We start from the raw sequence: 22,702 nt of genomic DNA on the forward strand, positions 1-22,702 counted from the left end.
ATATTGTTAGTAACTCTGTATTGGAAAGTGTTAGCTGGCTAAGAGGAGATTTTGCCTCTGCAGGAGTCATAATGGACTGGCCACTTGCTGGTCTTAAGTTGGTTTCCCCTCTGTATACAGGGTTGCATTTCTGTTGATTCAAAACTCCAGACTGAATGGTGGTGGTGATAATTCTTTAAAGAGTGAATTTTCAAAGGAAATATTTCATTTGTACAATTAGTCATTTTAATACCGGGTATAATTTCACTGTGCTTCTAAAAACTTAGTTATATTAGTAAAAATTGGCATATTGTGCAAGCGCTTTTGAATGCACAAGTTGCCTAAAATTGGGGAAAGTCTGCTTTAGATACAAAGCTATGGGAAGAACACTCACTATCATGATGTAAATCTCTCACTAAAACAAAAGCTTTATGTTAAAGCCAGGTACCAAAAACTGCATACCTCAGGAAAAAAGAAATCCTTAACCCTCAGCTGCAAACAGGTTGCAATCTTTTTGGGCAGAGCTGCACATATCTACCCTCTCTCCTTCTTGCTGAATTTGGGCAGAAGGCATAAGATCAGCTGGAGCTTTCAGCACATGATGATGTTTTCAGGTAAGAGCAAAAATTCTGATCAATGCAAGAAGTCTTCATTTCAGCTCCTAAGCAATCGACTTTGCTACCTTCTGTTTTTATGATCCATGTTCTTGCATCCTAAAGGGAAAGCTTACTGATTGTTGCAGCATGCCATCATGTATTTTACAGAAAATGTGCCATGTCTGAGGTGGAAGACATCTTGAAATGCTACCTGCGCACAGCGGGCAGCACCTCATGTTGGGACTAGAGCATTTTCATTTGAAGTGCTTGTGAAGAACATGGGAGAATTGGGATGTATCTCTTCCAAAAGGTTATTTCTAGCTGAGATGATGTTCATGTTGTGCAGAAACAGGTACCTGTTGAGAAAATTGAGGTGTATTTATGGGTGCCCTTTCTCACTTAGCTGGACAAAGGTATTCGACTTAAATTGCCTTATAATTTCTGTCACACAGATGACACTTTAACTTTGTAATATAAGGCAAATTATGTACTGTGTGTCTAAACATGTGCATCCTCCTGAAGTTCCAGGAAATCCTCTGTACACAAGAGGATATTCAGAGGATAGAGCCAGGCTATTTTCAGTCATGCCCTGTGCCAGGCCCAGAGGTAATGGGCACAAACTGGAACACGTGAGGTTTTCTGTTTGAATATCAGGAAACCTTTTTTACTATATCCAAGCATTGTATGAATTGCCCAGAGAGGTTGTGGCATCTCCATCCATGGAGATTAAAAAGCCATCTGGATGTGGTCCTGTGCAACCTACTGCAGATTGAGCAGGGGTTGTTCAAACAGGGGAATTGGACCAAATGAACTCCAGGGGCTCCTTAAAACCTTAACCATCCTGTGACTCCTCTACATAGGAAGTCTGCAGATGGCCTAAAGCCATGGCTTGTTCTTGCTAATGAAGTTTCATGTCTGGGAGTGGAAGAGAGGAGTGAAGGTATGGTCTGCCTGTAACCATGTAATTAACTAGAATGTTTTTCTAGCTGATAAAAATGTCATGTCAAGAAGTCGCATTTCAATTATGGATTCAACTGGAAAAGTCTGATTTTTTTTCATCTGGATTCAGGGAGCTGCTTGACTTACACGATGTTTTGCTGTTGTCCACAACTTGTTTGTTTCTATCTTCCTTTCCTGTTAATTTCTCGAAGTATTTACACCTTTTCACAGCACTTCACTTGTGAGTTCTGTAAGTCATAGGAAACCAAGACAGTTACAACATTCTGTTGTAAATTATCCCAGGGCATAATTTAGCAGGGAATCTAAGGAAATTAAAACCTGCTGGAGCCCAGTGCTTTGTGCCTGACACCTTGTGGGAAGGAGCAAGAAAAGGGCTGTGCTCTCCACAGTCACGGCTGCACTTCTGAAGCTGCTTTATTTCATTCTTTCTGGTAGGTCTCAGGGGAGCCATGGCATTTGCTCTGGCTATACGAGATACTGCTACCTACTCGCACCAAATGATGTTCTCAACAACTCTGCTCATCGTGTTCTTCACTGTGTGGATTGTTGGTGGAGGCACAACCCCCATGCTGTCGTGGCTGAACATCAGGTCAGTATGCAGCTGTGCGCTGGGGAAACTTCACTTTTCCACAGGCCACTGTGCTAATTTGGCACAGTTCCACAGAATTTGATGCTTGCTAGGAACATTTAGAACATGGTATTTATATATATTTAAATATATATATATATATATATATGTGGGTATTTAGAACATGATATTTTACAGAGGAAGGTACTGGTGCAGTCTGGTGAAGAAAATGTACTGAGGCTGCTGGGATTCAGCCTGAAGGTGCTCTGCAAGTAGGTATCTAGGTCTTTGTCAGTCCAGCAGGATATGCAATAGTGTTGCCTGATAAAGCAGCTCTAAACTGAAAAGAAAGAATTCATCTAGTCCTATATAAATTTCATATTATACTAAGACTGTTCCCTTTCTTTTGACTCTTTGTAATGGGCCTGTTAAGATTTTGTAATTCTGTGGATTCTTTATCAGGCAGGCCTAAGCTGAATGCACTTTAAACAAAACCTGATGTTGTCTAAGCAAGTGGGATAAATGAGATCTTGCTCGTCTTCAGGGTGTGTTTCCTCCTGTTTTGAGATCTATGAAAATGGTCAGTTGCATGATTATAGATGTCTAACTATAAATCCTGGCTAATAGTTAGTACTTTTGACTGCATGTACTTTCACATTCAAGAATATTTATTAAGAGATTTAGCTAGAGAATCACAAATCGATTATTGTTAAAGACATATATATTATCATTTTTGAAGCTTTAGGAGTTTGGGAGACAAAGATAAATAGAGGGGAATTAAAAAAATACAAGCTATACAAGCCCTGAATGCAATCAGCTTTTACTTTTACCACAGGCCTCCTTCAGTCAACAGCAGTAGGACAGGACTGAATTCTTGCATGTGGCCCAGCCCTTGGCCAACTGCAAAATCATTCTGAGGTTGCAGCTTTTTTCCTCCCATCCTCCTCCATCAAAACCAGGAAGCATCCGTGTACTTCTTCTTTTAGCTGGTCTAGTTCAGTAGTGAGGCTCCTTAAGCCTGGCTGATGCAGGCAGAGAGGACTAACCCCAGATCCATTCCAGGCTCATCCCTCAAGATGGCTAGACTTGCAGAAGTCATTAGTGTGACCAACAAGGCAGAACAGCTGTAAAGGAGTAAAGAAGTAACTACCAAAAGGTAGCTGACTGAAGCATAGTTTTGAGTGTTTAGCTGTCGTTTTAGGGGGAGATTTACCCATCCTTGCGGTGCAGTAAGCAGCAATTTTACCTGTCACTTTTTTGGCATAGTTGACAGAGAATAAAGGGTTAACTTTCCTGTCAAAGGAAGGATAACATCTATAACAAGGCAGCTCTATGTAGGAAGCATTTTAGAGAACTGCGTGGGTCTGCCTGCTCGGTAGGTACCGACCTGCCAGAGATGGAGTCTGCACCTTCTGGGAGCACATGAAGTCACATTTGTGCCAGGAGATGGCAGCTGTGTGCAGCTGATCGGGAATTGGAAACTCGGTGCCTGTGAGGTACCCTCAGTGCTAGAACACTTTCTGCTGAGGAAAAAAATAACCCAAAAAACAAAGGACAAATTATTTTCCAGCTGAATTTTAAAATTTTGCCAGTTATCTCTTTTCCATTCCCTTCTACTCAGTGGAAGAGGAAAACAGGAAGAGATGAAGCTGAGATGCTTGTCCCAGTGCCTCACTCAGCAGCAGTGTATAGTGCTGATGTGGTCCTGAGGCTGTACAGTAGGTAACTTGTCCCTAGGATACTTTCTGAGCCTTGGTACTTTCCCCTTAAATTCGATTGCCAGAGGCTGGAAATAAGTAGTGGTTGCATAAAGGATTATTTAGCAGAAAAGAGGTTATAAAATAAAAGGTGATTTTCTTCCTAGATGAAGTGAAAGTATGTAGGAATTTAATGCCATGGACTTAAGTGCCAGGATTTGTGGGGACTCCTAGGAGTCCAATTCTGATGTGAGGGTCACACCAGTTGTATCAGGAAGGAAGGAAGGCAGGCTAGTCAGCCCCTACCAAGTCCCCATTAAGTAGTTGGCCTTTCTTCAGTGTGGATGTAAACAGAAGACCCATGTCTGGGCAAGTCAGAGGAGCCAAGACAGACACCATAACCAAAGGGTGTGTTAGTTATTATTCTTATTTAAGGTGGTGCCTGCATGATTTAGGTAGAACTGTACCAGGGAGCTGACTTCCAAGCAGGAGTGTCAGCCTGGCCCCATACCACAGAGTTCCTGGGGAAGCAGCTGTGTGCATGAAGGGGCAACGCCTACACAGGGATCCAGAATTGCTTTGCTGTGGCTTAGAGGAAGAGACACATGCCTTCCATGCCTTCTGGCCACACAGTTAGTTGTGTAGCATTTGTAATGCATGCTTGGTTCTTTACTTACTGTTGGTCTCTTCCCTCCTATGATATGAAATGTTACAAGTAGCTAAAGGGTAGAGAAGCTAACATGAAAATGAGGTTTTGGTAAATTAAAAAGCAATATAAGGAAGAAAATAGGCAAAAATACTCCATCTCCCCTTGCTGTTCTGAAAATTTCAGATATTTGGGTGAGCAGGTATCTTTTCAGATAGAGTAGGTTACCAGGGACCACTGCCCAGGCTTTCATATGCAGCTAAGCAAAGGACCTATGGTTTGTAGCAGAGGCATAACTTCAGTTTACTGCTTAACTGGTTGGAAAAGTGAGGTCACAACTTCAAAATCTGAGTTAAAAAATAAAAGGATCTTTAGATGCTTTTGATTTCTGCCGCTTGAGGCCGAGGAAATTAAAAACTAACACCAGAAACTGGAGTTAAAGCCATGATATCATGTGTTAGAGTTCCTTGGCTGACTATCAGTGAGACATATCCAAGCATTTGAGTGGTAAACAGTTACATTTTCTTAATACTTGATTTTTTTTTTTTCTTAGAAACTGAAGGATGACCTGGATATTAAAAATGTAGTCTCATCCTTTAATACCTAAACAAAGAAACAATTTCCTGGCTGAAGCTTCAGCAGTTTTAGCAAACTTGAGAGCTATGTAAATCAAAACCACTGGCAACATTCCTTTTTTCAAAAAAAATAGCTGACTTCTTGTTTCATTTATCACAGGGGAAAAAAAAAAAAAGGGAACTCCTAGCATTTGTACTGCAGAACAATGTGTTTTCCATTTTTGATTAGAGGTTAGCGACCTGGTTCTTTTCATGTTGAATGAAGGAACACATGGATTAGTGCCTTCCTCTCCTTCATAACATGCTGCTAATGTGGAAGTTATTGCTTATTTTAATGAAGTAATTTCAGTTATACTTAGAAACCTTTTTATAAATCTCAAAGCCTTATACCTTACACTTTAAAATAGTTTAGGTTTCTTTTTACTATAAAAGCTAAAGGTTGCACCGACAATGTCAACTTAGATATTCAGTGCCTTATGTCTGACTTTGCATATACAGTATTTAAAGAGCTTTCTATTTAGTGATCTTTCTTTTTCTATAAAAGAGCAAACTGAAAAAGAAATGTGGGAACATTAACTGTCATCCAGCTGCTATGTGAACTACCTAACTATCTGGGATGGTGGTAAAAGTGTTGGCTTGATGGTTTTACTCCATTCTCTTAGCCAGGGTGGTGCAATGATAAAATGTGCATTACATACCACACCTCGCTGTGCTGGGATGGCAGGAGGCAAGTGCTGATGGTGGGATCCACCCTCATGCTCTGTTCCGTGGGGTGGGGGATGTCTGATAGGAAGTTACATCCTCCTGTTTTTCAGCCTGTTTCCATTCTTGTATTACTTAGATCCCTTTCAGCCACTCTCTGCTGCCCTTGAAGGCAGATGCACAGTCACAGGGGCTGTCCCTTGTCCTCTGTTGTGGCCTTTTTCCTTGCCCATCTCTTCCTGTACTATTTCTTCCACTTGTCTTTCCCTAGTTTTTCTGTTCTTCCTCTTTCTTTCCCAATCTCTAGTTTTTTTTGTCATCATCTTGAATCTCCCCTAGCAGTGAGGCAGTGCAGCCTCCAGCCTCACCCCTCTGGGCTTTTCCCTTAGTAGGAAAGAGATTACCTCTTCCTCTGGAAGTAAGCATGGAAGATATTTTCATTTCTGTCTTCTTGTTCTCTGAAACACAGCAATTCACACCACAGAGAGAAAGTGTGGGGAAGACACTGTTGGGTAGAGACACGTCTACAGCACACAGATGGGCTGAACTGCCAAGCTCTGGCAAGCCTTGGCCAGCAGTTTTAGGAGTCATTGTCTTGGTTAGGTGAAGTAAACAAATACCCAAAGGCATCTTAAAAACAATCTGAGACAACTTTTCCTAATTCCAGAGGTTTTTAGGGATTGGGTTTTAATTTTTTTAAAAACATGGTGGGAGTTCTCTTCTTTTTCAGCCATCTTCTGAGAAACTGTTGAACTCTTCCAAAATAGCTAAAATTTTCCAAAAATGCTGCACTCATTACAGACATCTGGGAAAATTTTAGTATACTAACTTGGCAAAGATACAGGAAAGAGAAAGAAGTCATAGAAGGGAAGTTATTGGGCAGTTTTTAATTTTAGTTTTTCCTGTACATGCAGAACCATCTCAGTGATGGCCTTAGGGAGCCACTCTGACCTGGAGTGTATGTTGGCATGGGAAAAGAGCTATTGAGCCTGGAATCCAAACCAAAGCTATCTAAAGACTGGTATTTGCCTTGATATTAAGGATTAGATGAGTACATGCTCTTTGTATCACAAGCTATGGCCTTAAATATTTGGTTAGTCGAGATATTTAAGCCTGCAACCAGGGTGTGTACACATGCTTTTTCTAAAGTGAGGTCACTGTGGATTTCTGATCATCTGGACTTTTATTTCATATAAGAAATATACAGTTCTTGACACATGCCTTCGTGGAAAAATATGGGGGAAAAACCCCACAGGCTGCTAAGGAATGTCTGTGAAAAAATACTGGAAGCCAAAAATGCTTTCATTTGCACCTAAAAGACCTCCACAAACACAACTGAAAAAGGGAAAGCAGAGAGTAAAAACAGACTCTGCTACGACTGGAGATTAAATCAAAAACTGATAGTCAATTTTTAATTAAAGCAATGGAGTGATTAAGTGCTTGTTATCAGTTGGTTTGGAGTGCTCTGAAACCAGGCAGTATTGGTGACCCCTCTCAGACATGTTTAGCTTCCCATGACTACTTCTTGTGATCTCTCTCTCTTTCAGACCATGAGCAGGTCTGAAGTGGTAGGAACTGTCTTAGATTGGCTCTGTCTGTGTGCAGCAGCAGAGAGCTAGTGAAGCTGGTTTTCTGGGGATGTAGTCTGTCATTAATACAGATGCATTGCCAGCTGGGATCTGAACAAATGAGGACTATTACTGGATATCATAAATTGCTGCTGTTGCTAATTTTGGATTTTGGGTCACTTTGTCATTGCTCTGCCATTGTTGTTCATGTATGTTTTGTCTTTTTTTGATTGAGTATGGATTTTTTTTTGTGCTGTTGGTTTGCTTTGTTTTGCTGAAGAGCTCTGTAGAGCCCCCATCTCATGAGCATTTTGTTACTCACATTGCATTCTTGTACTGTACCAGAGTTGGTGACCATGTTCCATCGGTGGAAGAGATGAGTGAAAGCCACTGGCTGTATTTCAGGTGACACTGTGCTTTCCTTGATGCCACATTAACCTGGTGCTTGGCTTTTTTCATCTTTGTAACACTGAGTGTGTGCTCTTCTTCTATACTGTGGCATGCTGCTGCTGCTTCTTTTCTGAGAGTGCTGTAGATGTTCCTCAATTCTGAGTTCATTCACTTATTCTGAGCCGCAAGAGTGTAGATCACACATCATGTCTAAAAAAATAAAACCATACAACACATTCTTTCACTTTGGTATAGATATTTAATAAAGCAAAACTTGAATCTCTGGCCTTGGAAGACTTGAGAGCTGAAAACCATGGATTTGATCTTATGATCTTTAATCACAAAGACGTTCTTAAAGCATTGCTTGAGGTTGTTTTGTATAACTCTTCAGGTTGGAAGAAACCTCACAGATGTTTTAATCTAGACTCTTTGGGGAGATATTTTTAAAAACTGGTATCAACCAGAGAAGAGTAGGGATTCTGGTTTGGTGCTTTTAGAACAGATAAAGGGTTAGAGAGAGAATTTAAAACAAGATAAATCTCTAACTGACATGTGTAGTGGATGTATGTGTGTGTGTGTGTGTATAAAAACATACAGAATATTTATGTAAAGAAAGCTCTTTGCAATGGGGCAATGAAAAGTTTTCATGTACCTTGTCACACTTCAAGGTTTCCAGCAAACTACTACATTTGCCAGAGATGCAATATGTTCATTTGTACAGACAATCTGAGAACTATTATCTATTATAGTCATTTGTGGCTGTTGCCATAGTAATTACACATGCTAAATTTAATAATGCCTGGTATTTTGGTAACTTGTTGTCCATGTGTTGTAGGGCCCTGGAAAAGTTTCTGAAGTATCAGAAGAAATCATTCCGCCCATTTTGAAATGATGTAGTAGAAAACTTGATGTAGATATGCCTTTTTACCATTCATTTCCATCCACTTAGTTCGGTTTTATGTGTGAGCCACTTTCTCCCACACTGTTTAAGTTACTGAATTATACATAAGCTTGATGTTTTGAGAGATCAGATCTGAGTAGCTCCTCTCTTATATGTGATGCTGGAGTCATAGCTGTAGAATAAAGTCCAGGAGTCAGTTAAGGCCAGAAATGCTGTGTTTTGGTGTTGGGCATTAGGAGCTCGAGACTAGTCCCTTTGCTATTACAAAGATCTTAAAGCATAAAAAGCCTTTTTTGCCCTGATTTTTCTTTTCATTAGGGAAGAGTGAAGAAATACACTTAAATTGGATTAGTTTTTATACTATATTACATACTCTTGTCTACAGATTCCAATGACCTTCCGAAGGCTGAAATAAAGGGGTCTGGATTTTACATTCTAGTAATTGTCTATACTGAAGGAATAAAGTATCTATCAGATATCAAAGTGATTCCAATAAGGGAAATAAATGGATTTTTCACCCATTCTGAAACATATATGCATTGTTACAGCTAAAAGACTGCTCATATTTTTCATTTGAAATAATCTTTTTTACAGTTACTTACATGTACAGCCTTGGGGAATCCCCACACAACTGCTGCAAAGGACTCTTAGAAAGAGTGGAGGGGAAAAGAAAAATGCTTGCTGGCATCTGCACTACCTTGGCCTTGGCTGTGCCCCTCAGTCCTCATCACAGAGGTGCCTCTTGAATAAAACAGTTTTCACCCTGCCTTTCTGCTGTGGGGTTTGAGCAAAACAGCCCAGCCTGTAGCAAGGCTGCCCTCTCTGTGCCACTGGGAGGGGTTCTGTGTAAATCCATCCAGTAACAGTTTAATTTACAAAATAGACTCAATAAAGGAGAGCTGATATTGACCTTTGCAGCACATTTGAATTACAGGAAGCTTTTAAAATATATTAATTATATGAAAGGGATTTTTTTTCTGTTCAGCGTAAGAAGAAAATCAATGTTGAAAACATACATCCATCAGCTTTACTCATACTTTTAATTATTGAAGTAGTTAAGCAAGGATGAAGGAACTGAGTGCTTTCTGTGCTTCTTTTCCCTGTAAAGGAGATTGAGACAGACTTGACTGGTTTTTTGGTTTTGTTTTGTTTCAGGTGATAAAGGTGACACTTCCTTAGAATTCTAGGGGCTGGGCCTGCAAAAAAAGTGATGCTTGTCATGAGATCAGGGTATTTAACCTTGAAACTTAAACAGGCAGGCTTGCTACCAAAAAGTAAAGCTTCCTATACAATTGATGTTAAAGTAGAGGAATGGGAGCATATTGTTTGAAAGATATAAAATGTAGTTGTGAGAAGTCGAAATGGAAATGTATTTGGTGTAAATCTCTGAACTATGGAACAGACTTTGAGAGTGAATTTTTAAATGTGATTTATGGAAAAGAATTAATTATAAATATTCAAAATATAAATTCATTTGCTGAATAACTTTGAAAAAAAATTTGAATGGACAACTCTGTGTGGATATGCTATTTCAATATTGAAAGGAGCATCTGTAGTATGATTTTTTCCTAAATGTGGAACCATTCTAATACAGAAAAGCTTTCTTTGCATTTTCAGCACAACAGTGAACCCAAATTCCTGGTCTGTGATATACTATGACTTTACACTGAACAGTGTGGTTATCCTGCTTTGGTATTTCATTCCCTTGCCTGAGGGCAGTTAAAATCCTCAGAACAAATGTTACAACCTTGTAAATCAAGTAAAAGCTGAGACACTGAATTGTTTGGTTTTCTTATGTACTGTGAAGTGAATAGGTAGCCCAGGGAGTAAAAACTATTTGTGGAATGCAAGCTATGTTCATCTGTTGGAAGGAGCTTCTTGAACTCCCCATTCACACTGTCAGCTACACAGCCAACATGAGCCTGGTTGCTGTGCATAGCACATTGAACCTTCCCCTATGTGCAGTTTGGAAAGCTACAAATATTTTTTTTTTTTATTTTCATGTGTGCTTATAAAGGAATGCATCTGTTATGTATATACATACATTACTGTACTGAGTCAGTTTCCTCATGTTGCTTGTCAGCTTTCTGCAGTAGATAAGGAGTTTCCCTGCCAAAACCTGTTCTTATGTAGTGATAGCCAAAGCAGTAACATCTCAGCCCCTGTAAGCTCTCAGAGCTCTTGAGTGTGGTGTTTTATTTCAGCATGTGTTACAATCCAGTACTCAGTCTGTCTATCCAGTGTTCCCTTAAACTGGTGAAGATTTTCAGTTCTGAGGCTGGTCAGTGCCAAGGAATTTCCAGGCTAAATGTGCCTAAAGTTTGAGATGACTCTATTTGTCAAAAAAGGAAGTGACGACAAAAAACAAGAGGCTCAGAAAAAAAGAAAACAACCATGCAAAGGACTGGGTCAGCACTAGCTGTATAATTGCAGAGCAGCCTTCTGGATTTTCCCTGGACTATATTAACTCATGTGAGGCCTTGAGCTGGTTGTGAGTCCACAAGGATGACTTAAAACTTTTCTTCTTCTATTGTTCTATCAAAAAAAAAAATGCTGCCTTGGAAGCTACTTGAAAGTGTTCTCTTTTTATTTGATCCAAGCATGGTGTCCTGGGACAAACCAATTATATGGTCTGACCAGCAAGGTTCTCTTGGTTTCTGGTGATTTTTAGGGCTGTTGCATAAACACCATGCCTATAAATAGCTGACAAAAAGTCTAAGTAACGAGGAAATTGCACCAAACCAGCTCAGTCCCTTTTAAGAGAGTAGAAGTGACAACATTAACAAAATCTTATTGTCTGAAATGGCTGTTGCATGTGTTTTCCCACACTTATTATGCAACATGGTGGAACTGAAACACAACACGTTTGAGACTGAGAATCTTATCTAACTTTGGAGGTTGGAGGTTTAGGTTCTACAAGAGATGATAGAGATCAGGACATGGATTGGATATAAAATAGACAAATCCAGTCTACCCCCAAACCAGACCAGAAAAACCTGAACATGATTACAAGATTAAATGCCAGTCTTGGATAGGAGCCCTATGTGCATGGATGGCTCAGTAATAAGATGCTTTCTAACTATGCAGAAGTCGGTAGACAGTTTCTTCTTAACATATTATTCTGTTAACACCCACCATCTCTTTATACAAACCCTGCCTCACTCAGATGGGAGGCTGGACTACAGGCCACTTGTTAATCCACTGTGGCTGTGTTGTGTTAGGTGAATTAAGCTTCAGGAAATAAATGTTGTCACCCTTTATAAAATATTTGTTCTGCTTCCCATAGTGCATTAAAACCTGGAGTGTGTGTGTCTTTTAAAAGTCATATATTTCAGACATTCTCGGGTTTATCTGACAGGTATTTGCTGTGGGAAATATTTAGGCTAGGCTTTATGCTTAGTTTCTATTTTCTTCCTGCTGGAAATGAGGGATACTTTCCACTGAAGAGGATGCCATCCACTTTTTAAGGCAAAAATAGTATTTTCCAGTGTTCAAAAAAAATTGGCAACAAAGGTAAGCAGTTAAAGTTGATGCCAACATAGAGTTAAAGCAGTTACTTGAGTGAAAAAATACCTTGTTTATAGCTGTGTAACTGCAGGGGAGTAATGGATAGCTCTTCCTAATCTATTCTTATAACCTCTCTGATGCAGCTTTGCTGGGTTCTTAAAGTGCTTTTAAAATGCATTCTGCTAAACTTACAGCATTTGCAACCCTCAGTAACACCACTTGCTTTGTTTTCCTAATGTTTCTGTAGGGTTGGGGTTGACCCAGATCAGGATCCTCCACCTACTAATGACAGCTTTCAAGTCTTACAAGGAGTAAGTAATCACATAACTTCTCTATTAGGCTGCTCTTGTTTTATAACTAAGACAATAGAAAACTGCAGAAGTTGTATGCATGGATAGAACATTTCTCTCCAGGCTGGCAAGTCAGTAGGGGATTTTGCTTTGTAATATTCAAGTAATGCCCACTGAAAAGCATTCAGTGACTTTTGGATGTAACACTGTCAGGGTCACGTTTTTGTGTATATGTAAGGCATCACAAACCTTCCCAAATTTTCTAATGCACTCCATGTAACAGTCCTCTTCCTCACTTACCCAACATGCTTGCTCTTAGCATGCTGCTGCATTAATAGTTCTTCTCAGTTCAGATGCAATACTTTTGGCTCCTCTTCCTTAACTGATACCAAATTTTGGCCCTTGGACTTGCTTAGAATCCAAGATGAAGTTTGCTAATCTGATCTTGACGCTTGTATACCAAACCACATGCCAGCTGGATCCTGCCTGGACTACCTATCACCTGGCTGAAGCAGAAGGAGCACAAGAAAATTGCCATTTGTATTCAGCAAACTGTGAATCTTTAGTGGAGCTTTCCATTCATCGGTAACAACTCAAGAGTGGATTTTTTTTCCCCTGAAATATGCTATTGGCAAACAAGATCGTTGGAAGAATATTGTTCATAGCAGAATTTTCAGTTTTGCTCATCTATAAACTTGAGTTGATTCACAGGAGAAAGGTCTGGAAAAAACCAAAACAACTCAAAAATTCCTCAGGCTTAGCTGGGAGTTTCCTCTGTCCAGACTTTGGTTTGCACTCTTCAGAGTTCTGCTTGACACTGATTGTTCAGCAGCACAGCTTGCTGCTTATGTAGGAACCTACCTGAGGAAGTTGAATGACAGGTAACTTTGGATTTAGAGGATGCTTAGAGAAGTGTTGTATGATGATGCTGGTGTTCAGGCTGGTCAGAGATAGATGAATGTATTTGAGATTAGCTTTTTTCAGAGTGTTTTCTCCTGCGTTATTTTTTTTGTTTCATTTTGGCTTGGATTTTGTTGTACAGGTAAGAGATACTTGCTCAGGAAGCATCTCTTTTATTTCAGAAACTGCACTTGACCTCTCTGTGTTCTTTGTAAAAGCCTGTGTCCAGCACACAAAATAGATGCTGAAATGGTGGAGCTGGCTACCAGTAAGGGTGAACTTTGTCTTGTAGCTATCTGGAAGCAACCAGAAGTCCAGGCCTCAAAACACCATTTATGGTTAAGGCCACAATTATAGCATATAACTATATAGGAAGTGGTATTATGGAAAGATGGCTTGGCCAGTTCAGATTGAGCTTGTCAGTAATTGAGGAATGGCTTTAACAGGAAACAGAGCATGGGTATTCTGTTCTCATTCAGTGTCTGCTGTGGAAATATCATGTTTGCATTTTCCCATGTAAACATAAAGAACTTACCCATTTGTTTCCCTCTTTAGCTGTGCATTGCATTGCTAATGTAGTCCATTAGTCAGTTCCCTTTGGATTCATCTTTCTTTCACCAAGCCAAGATTAACAGTATGTCACAGTTCAAGAAAATATATCATTTGGGATGGGGAGGGAGTGAAAATGTATTAGGTTTAACTCTCGGTGGATCGTGGATTTTTTGCAGGTCAGAAGCACAGAGTGTAATCCTGTCTTGTTCTTTCCCAGTAGTTTGGAAGATGATTCATACAAGGCATTCATTTGTTTTCCTGTGTTTGACTCTGGCCTCTGGCCATAAACAACCCCCCCATCCGAACAACAAACAACAAAACAAAAACACAAAGCAAAACACTCAAACCCTGAATAGTAACAAAAGTAAAAATAAATGCAGCTGCAGACCAGCTGGTGTGATGGTTTGCAGCACAGCTAGTTAAGAAATTTAACTAATTTAATTTAATATTTAACACAGTTAGCCCTTTCAAGGTTGATCCAGCATTTCTGAGATTTGCATGACCTCCCTCAATTGTGATCTTTATATGGATTCTCTGTTTAGCACATTTCTTTTAAATGTGATATATTTCATCGGGTTTCTGAGAATTTATCAGATGTGGTGATTTCCCCTTGTTCTTCCAAGGAAGCAACATGCTTAAGAAAAAACCATCAAAAAAACCCTTTCTAGAGTTGGACCTAGAGGTAAGGAAGCCAACCACGCAATGAATAGGAATCAGTCTTGAAATATCAATTAGGCTTATGTTTCAGTTTGGAAGTTATTTCTAGATCTGTTACTATACTAACCATGAGGTAAGGTTTTAGTCTCCAGGGAACTTCGTGGTAGAAGATTTGATAAGCTATCTTGAGTGCAATGAAGACAGCCTGGCTCTCTGCAGTCATTTCTGGTCTTCTAGAGAAAATAAACGCAGTACAAGCACGTCTCTAAACAGCTTTCTTCTGCATTTCAAGTACAGTATTGAAGTAATTTTTTTTTTGACAGGACATTGTATTATGAATTATTGGAGTGTATAGTTTTGTGGTTTTCTGCCTGAAGTAATTGAATATGTTTTTATCTTACTTTTAGGATGGCCAAGATTCTGCGCGAAGGAACAGGACAAAGCAGGAAAGTGCTTGGCTCTTCAGGCTGTGGTACAGCTTTGATCATAAGTATCCTTTTGAAAATGGAGCTTAGTTTCAAGGCATGAAATGTTCACTTACTCACTTTCCATGTATCCATATGTAGCCTTAAGCACCTGATCTGTTTCCTGTTTGATTCTCTCGAGTATTTGACAGGCTCAAGGCACAGAACTGAAGCTTGAACTCGCTGGCTCAGCAGTCACACCCTTCCTTTCCCTAATGCAGGGTGTGTGACACTTGCTGGAGGACAGAAACAAGTCAGAAATTAAGGACCTTCCTAAACAATAAGACAGACAACTATTTCAGGTCCTCTGATTTGTTCTATTAATCTGTTCTTATTTTCAGTGATGCTCATAGCACAAACTAGTTTTCCAGTTCATTGTACATGTCTAAGCCTCGACTCATTGCTCTGCAGAGCCATCTGCTTTTGTGATGAAGTCCCAGAATCTGTGGTTGATTTCTGAAGTGGAATTTCTGGAACTAAAAATCTTCATGAGATCCAGCTTATCCCCTTAAGTATATCCAGGAGGTACTATGGGTGTTAAAGTGGAGTGTCTCTGAGTGTTTATAGTACTTTACAACCTTTCTGAAGCTATTAGACTATTTAGATAATCTTAAGATTCTGAGCAACTTTTGTGTAGCTATCCTGTATTTCATGCTTATGGGTTTGGGTTTTTTCTAAACTACTTAATCAGTATGTCATTAATTATGACATTAAGTGTGTCAGAGCTGCTCCTCCTCAACAGTCAATTAGCAGAAAATGGCAGAGATAATCTCGTGGCCATAGCAAATCACACCTAGAAACAAAAAGAAATTTCAGTACTGAACTCCTAGTAATTTCTGGGGCAGCTAAATATACACAGTGAGCAGTGATAGGGCCCTAATGTTCTTGCAGCTTGCATGTGAGGCTTTTCACTGGGGTCTTGGCCTTTGATTGATGAGAGATTGCTGGGCTGGTTGGAGCACAGTAGTTTCCTTCCATGCCTTATGCATGAGGCTTTCACACCCAGGCAAACCTAGCTAATATGTTGAAAATGTTTGGATACCAATAGCATCTTTGGGATAAAATATGTGACCAATGCTTTCAGATGCAGTAGGACTGACCCAAAGCACAGAAGGGAGTTTATGTGCTATTTTAAATATTCATAAATGTTGAAAATTCCAAGTTAACTCTTTGAATTCTAGTGACTGGCTCAGAAGTGCCTCAAGGTCAATTTTTATTATCAAAAAAAAAAAAAAAAAAAAAGAGAGAGACTTTGGTGTTAAAAGTGTGAAAGGATCTGGCTGTGGTTGACTGCTTCTTTTTTGTCATTTTAAGAAGGAAGCAGAGCCGTCCTCTTCCCCTGTCTTTACAAAAGGGATGTGCCCGATGAAAGGAGCCTTTGGCAATGCTGACTTCCCTCAGCTGATGCTTGCAGAGAACAGTCCCTCCCTAGCAGCTGCAGCAAGGGTGGGGGGAGTCCCTAGAGAAAATTACAGCCTAACTACCTGTTTCACAGCAACTTAAAAAATCCTGACAGTCCATCACTTTTTTTTCCCCAGTGGTGACTAGCAATATTTAGGAGAAGTTTCTGTGAAGTTTGTGCCAAGGAAACTGACATTGAGGGGTGGAAATGTCTTACTTGTATGTAGAGGTAAAAGTCTGTTCCTTCTGTTGGAAGAGGGCATGCAGACAAGCAGTGGCTGGCTGGGCTTAAATTGTACAGATGGAGTGATCTTTAGAATTGCCACCTCTATATCCATGGCTAAATGTTTGTTGTTGTTGGGGTTTTTTTGCTGAGAGTTAAGAGAGATTAAGTTGAAAAAGATGCTAGTAAGTGATGGAAAAGTATGCTCCGAAGCTCACTATGGCCTGCAGAGCTCACTATGGCATGGATTAAGTGGGAACTTCATTCCTGTGGAATGCAGTGTTCACTTAATGCTGTGGGCTGTTCCCCGGGTTCACCCACAACTGTTAAACATGGAGAAAACTGCAACTTTGATGAAGCAGCAGATGTCTTTAACTGGGCTTGTGTTTTCAGGGCTGAGTTGCTGCCTGTCTGGCACAGGGCAGCCTGGAGCCTGGGTTGGTGCAAGGGTGAAGAGCTTGTTTCTTTCCAGGAATGGGTGTAACCACACTTTCAGTAAAGGAGGAAACATAACTCTGCTGGAGTAAACAGCTATGCCAGGCTCTGCTAAAGGGAAGGAATAGCTCTCTGCTAAAGCAGCCCCCTTTTAACCCCCTCTTTGCCTTAAGCATCTTAAGGGATTTGGAGGGAAACTGTTACATTTATAAATGACTTGATTCTCTCTGTGCTTAGAGGCCTAAGAAAGTAACTAGAATGCCTGCAACTTATTATTTAAAATAAAATTGATTCGTTCACATTCTAGTCAAGATCAACATGCTGCTCTTTAAGAGAGACAGGTATTTTGACTCTTTGGTATTTTTTCAGGCATATCATCAGTGTGGAGTACTCATGTGAAAAGTGTGGATTTACCTGGGCACCAACTTGTAAAATAGGGGTAAAGACACTTTCCCACACCCCCGTCTCCTCAGTGTCATCTAGGTAGCAGTGCTTTCCTTCAACTGCAGTGCAGGTTCTTGCATTCAGTTTGCCCTTTGCCTTTCTGAGGCTCCGTGTGGTAAACATAGGTGCACTGCAGAAATGTCTGTGAGCATTACCAGAGTAATAGCTCTGGTTGCACCTCTGTGGCTCAGTAACCAGCAGATCAAGTGGCTATATTGCTTTGAGGATGTTGAATGAACAGAATTTCTGTATTTCCCTATATTGAGCCACACAGGAATAACACTTTCCTGCCTATAGCTTACAACCTTGACACCATACTCCCATCTTCAGAGCAGAAATACCCTTGGACCTTTCAACACCAAAGCACTTTTTCTTTCTCCTTTTTACTTGAGAGCACAGAAGCTGGAAATATTGCAAGTGTTTGAAACTTGTAAGAAGAAAGTTAGCTAGTGGTCCTTGCAGAAGATTAGTGAGTGAAGAGACTGCCCTTGAAACAATCAAGGGGAAAATGCTGGGAGGGTGATTTATATACAATTATTGCATATCACAGTTCAAAGGCAGAACCACATTTATGTGCAATTGTCTCTTTATTTTCAGTAGTGGTTTTTGAGCACTGGTGTGTTTTCCTTAACTACTTAAGTTATTTAAAGCCAATTCTCACTCACAGTGGCCCTCCGTTGACCACAACGCTGCCCAGCTGGTGTGGCCTGATAGCTCGCTGTCTGACAAGTCCCCAGGTTTATGATGTAAGTAAAACAATTCAATACCTCTTGGTTTAGTTTTTTATTTATTAAACTTCAGCAAATCGCTGTTTTTTCCTTTTAGGTAATGTCCTGATTTCAGCTGGTCTGATAGACATACTGCAAGAAAGTGCTGGTTTTCCTAGGCAGAAGAGATTTAAAATACTCTCTCCTGAGGCAAAATTCCTGTTTGACATCAGGAATTATCTCCCTTGAGGCAGAATTGCTGTTTGAGATCAGGAATTATCATACTGTTCAAATACTACATTAGAAAAATAACATTTAAGGATATGGGGAAATTACATGCTTAGTCAATAACTCAGTTCAGTGAATCACTTTAAAATATTCGGTCCCTTCTGAAGACTTTCGGACAAGATTCTTTGCCTGTTACTGCTAAACTTCGAGGTCTCCTTAGAGATGTCATTGACACACTTACCCAACTGGAAAAAAACCTCATAGCGCTTCCCTTCATTGTTTCCACTGTGAAATTTGAGATCAGATTTCAGATACAGTTAATCAGTTACTTATCTCAGTCTAGCAGGTCACTACACTGTCTAAACAGCCTTGTCTTGCAATAATTAATGCTCTATTTTATTATTCTTGCAAGATCCTGATACTTGTCATCCTTATCTATACAGTGCTTCTGGAATCTACAACTTTTCATGAGCTGCTTCTAAATAAAACCATAGCACTATGTGGGACATCTCAAATTTGCAGGTTCTCTGGGATATTAATATCTCTGTGCTCAAGTAGTCTTGGACAAATTGTCTGTTAATCCTTCCCTAGAGAGTTAGGGATTCTAATTACAGCTTTGAAATCTTTCCCTGCACCTCTTTCTGGTATCATTAGCATCTTACTTGTACCCGACAGAAAAACTTCAAAGACCTTTGAGATACCTGTTGCCCATTTGGAACTATAGTAATGCGAGAAATTGGCCTAGTTCCCATCTTTGCAATGGCAATGGAGGTTTTAAAACATGTCTAGATTGGAAGGCATCCATCAGACCAGTTAGCCCACCTGGGCATTACCCATGTCTGTCTATGTATGATCTTGTGACAGTAATTGTCCAGTAACTGAGGATCTAACCAAAATGAACATGCAAGATGCAAGCTTTGACTCTTATTTTCTCTTAGAGTTGGCTTTTTTTTTTTTTTTTTTTTTTTTTTTTTTTTTTTTTTTTTTTTTTCCTCTCCTCCTTACTCATCATTGTTGGCTACTAACTGATGTGGAAACTTACTATTTAATGGATTGGCTCAGTGATACACACAAGACATTAACTTCATTAAAAATGCTGGGTTGTATACTTTGTTGAGGTTATAATGTGGAACTTTCCTATTGTATTCTCTTTCTGCTTCCTATTTCTTTGCAGTGCTGCATTTGTCTTAGAAAAGAATATAATTTTGAAGTTTTATTTCTAGCTTCTTTTCAAGATTTCTGAACCCTACAGTTGCTTTGTGTCTTTTTTGTTTCTTTACATGGCTGACTTTGCTACAGCACTTGGCTATGACATTTCATTACTGGTTAATAAGCTGTGGAATCTTTTTGCCTTTCTGTTAAATGCAGGTGAAGCTACAGAGACAGTGTTGTCTTTGTGGGGAAAGAAACTGCTTGGAATAGTGCTTTTGTGAAGTATTTCCTGGAAAATTAAATGTGAAAATTAAATGTGTACACATGTGAGAATTAAATACTGAAGATTTTCAGTTAAACAGGGGGAAAAAAAAGTCTGTAAATACTTAACAAAGTATAACATGGCTGTAAAATTTTTTTCCCAAACAAGTATTAAATCCTGGATCTCAGTCCAGGTGCATGTCTGAGTTATGATATCTTTATAGAGAAGAAAGCAATAAGTATGTGGCTAGGCTGACTGTATATTTGTAGATTGTTTTTAGCTTTTGTTGTTTCAGGGTTTTTTTCTTCTTGGACTCTATCACAACCTTACTTAGAATTCACTCTCACTTCCACAAGTGGGAGTAGGTCTTTTTAATTAAATGCCAAAGGGGAGTTTGAAAGTGTGAAAGTCAAATAATCCTACAATGCAGCCCACCCACAACTTATTCCTCAGCATGAGATCGTGTCCTCTAAGCCTCAATTTGCATGGAGTATGTGTAGGGCTGTGAGTCAGCCCACAAGGGTGAGGTACAATGGATTTCTTCCAGAGATGATGTGACTGTTCCTTGCTGACATTCACCCACTGCTTAAAGGCTGTGCCACTAGGCTGTTTCCAGCCCCGACAGACAAGTTGGAATTTAAAGCATGAAAAGTTGCTGCAGCTAGCAGTCAAATTTTGAAATTTTTAATTTTAATCACTCTTTTTCTCTTCTGGTGTTATCTTCAGTGCATGACCAATTTGCAAAGCAAATGGGACTTTTCAGCCCTATCCCAAACTGATGATGGCCAGTTATTTTGCTTTTCCTTTTGAAATGTGCTTTGAAACTTCTAGTAATTTTCTGTTCTATCAGTCATTTAGTCCAACTGGAAGAAGCATTCTTGGGGATACTTTTTTGTTGGTTGTTTAGGGGCTCTTCTACACTTTAAAAAAAGTATATTTCTTGCACATATACAGTATGACAACTTGGTATGAAACTAGAAGGAATTGAAGTAATTTATCAATATCCAAGCCCAGTGAAGAAAGTTGATTTGCAAGCTTTGGAGGAGTTAACTCTCAAAATGGATAAGAAAACTGTTCAGCCAGGCTTCCCCCTTCCCTTTCCTTAATGGCTCTAGCTTCATAGCAAAAATTACTTAGTTTCCTTGGTGAATTTAAATTCAGCTGAGAAAGAGAAACTAAATGGAGCATCAGGTTAAGTTGGAATATATTTTGCCTGCATGGTACTTATGCTTTCATTTTGAAGCCACAAGATAAGTAACTTCTGATGTAAGTTTTGTTTTCTGTGGTGCCCTTGCTGTGTTCAGCACCAGCATTTGTGATGGCTGCCAGCGCTTTGCACATGCATCATACTTTGCTTGTGCTTTTTTTAACATTGTCTTAAGAGGCAATAAAGATTGGCTTTGTAAGAAGTACTTCATTCTTATAACAAAAAACCTGCTCCAGCATGCATTCTTAGGAGCTGTTCAGCTTTTACCACAAAGAGGATAGTCTGCAGGGAGGTCCCTCTGCACATGAAAGCAGAATTCAGGCTTTTGCAGAGTTTTGAATTCAGGTCTTTAGCCATTCTAGTGTGTCAGTTTATGTAGTGTTGTTCAGACCTGTGTTTTCTGAGTGAATTGAAGCTTTTCCTACAAAACTGTAGGGGATTGCAGAGGCCTGTTTAGGGTTATTCTTGGGAGTATTTCAAGTCTCTGTGGATCTATTTGGATACATTTCCTGTCTTTCTTGAAAGAATTGTTCATGCTGCATGAAGCACGATAGGTTTATTCACCAATCCTATTTGTTTGCAAACATAGTAAATCTGTACAGTACATGAGATTTTTTCGTGGGTGTTCTCTGGGGAAATGTATGAAATAAAGTCCATGCTGCTTGCAGTACTATTCAGAATGGAAACAAATAAGTGAACCTTGGCTTGTAGGAGGCAATGTTTGTTCACTGCTTCGAAAGAAAGCTCAGTGTTTTCTTTGTAACTGATCATGTTTAGGTACATGTAAGTGTAGCCTGGGACAAACCAAGACAATCAGGATTTGCCCTACAGTATAAAGGCTGTGACCCTCTTTTTCAGTATCATGCTTCCAAGAGCTCCTCAGCCTTTTGGGGAGCTCAAGTGCAGTGTGTTCTTACCAGTTTCTTATCTGAGAGGTGGCTGCAAGGGTTCACTGTTCAATAGCATTGTGGAGACAGGAGGTGCTTTTGGAGCTTGCTGCAGCCACTTCACACATGGCCCTGGTACAGCAATACCTTCTGGTGCTCTGTTAGCTCTGCCTTCCCCTCCTTGGTGCTTCTCCAAGGGCAAACACTGTGAAGGGGAACATGTGATAGACCTTCCCAGCTTCTTCGACTTTTAAAAACATAATCAATCAACAGTCTCAAAGTGCCTGCTTCTTGCTTGTTTTTCTGATTTTCATCCTTATTTGAATGCCTCTTCTTCAAAACAATATATATCCAGATTTTCTTAAACTGATTATTTTGTGACCCTTTTAATCATTTTAGTACCTTTTGTACCTCAAACTTTTTTTTTTTTTTTGCAACAAAAAGATTGCAAAGGCTGTTTCTGCTGATTATAGCTGAACCCTTTAATTTCTGCCTTTTATTTTTCTATTTAAGATGGTGCCAGTAGTTCAGTGTTTCCTTTGCAAACAAAAAAAGCAGATGTCCTAACCTGTATTTGCTCTTTGAGGACAGTGCTCTCTATCAGACTAACCCTGTCACAAAAAAGCAATGATAAATTTGGATGCCATGAAGGTTCTAATAATTAGCATTCCTTCGAAGTAGGGCTTGTCTTGCACCCAACCCTGAACTGCATTTCTTTTGTGGATTTTGGCAAACTCCTGACACCTCTTCTAGTCCTCATTAGTTATATATTCTGTATCATCTAGAGGCTTCTGCTGCTTTATT

At 39.6% G+C, this 22,702-nt stretch overlaps 1 protein-coding gene and 1 non-coding gene across 2 annotated transcripts in view; both read left to right on the top strand.

Annotated features, from left to right (window-relative positions):
- Positions 1–22,702, top strand: part of SLC9A7 (solute carrier family 9 member A7) — a 68,945-nt gene that overhangs the window by 43,220 nt on the left and 3,023 nt on the right. Inside the window, exons 11-16 of the mRNA XM_066313560.1 lie at positions 482–593; positions 1,971–2,124; positions 7,637–7,696; positions 12,337–12,400; positions 14,896–14,978; positions 18,096–18,201. Coding sequence (XP_066169657.1) covers positions 482–593; positions 1,971–2,124; positions 7,637–7,696; positions 12,337–12,400; positions 14,896–14,978; positions 18,096–18,201 — 579 coding nt within the window. The remainder of the gene's footprint in view (positions 1–481; positions 594–1,970; positions 2,125–7,636; positions 7,697–12,336; positions 12,401–14,895; positions 14,979–18,095; positions 18,202–22,702) is intronic.
- LOC136358296 (U2 spliceosomal RNA) lies at positions 21,883–22,067 on the top strand. Its single transcript, XR_010743057.1, has one exon. It is a non-coding gene; the product is annotated as a U2 spliceosomal RNA (small nuclear RNA).

This window comes from Sylvia atricapilla, chromosome 2 (assembly GCF_009819655.1).
Source record: "Sylvia atricapilla isolate bSylAtr1 chromosome 2, bSylAtr1.pri, whole genome shotgun sequence".
Classification (NCBI taxonomy): Eukaryota; Metazoa; Chordata; class Aves; order Passeriformes; family Sylviidae; genus Sylvia; species Sylvia atricapilla.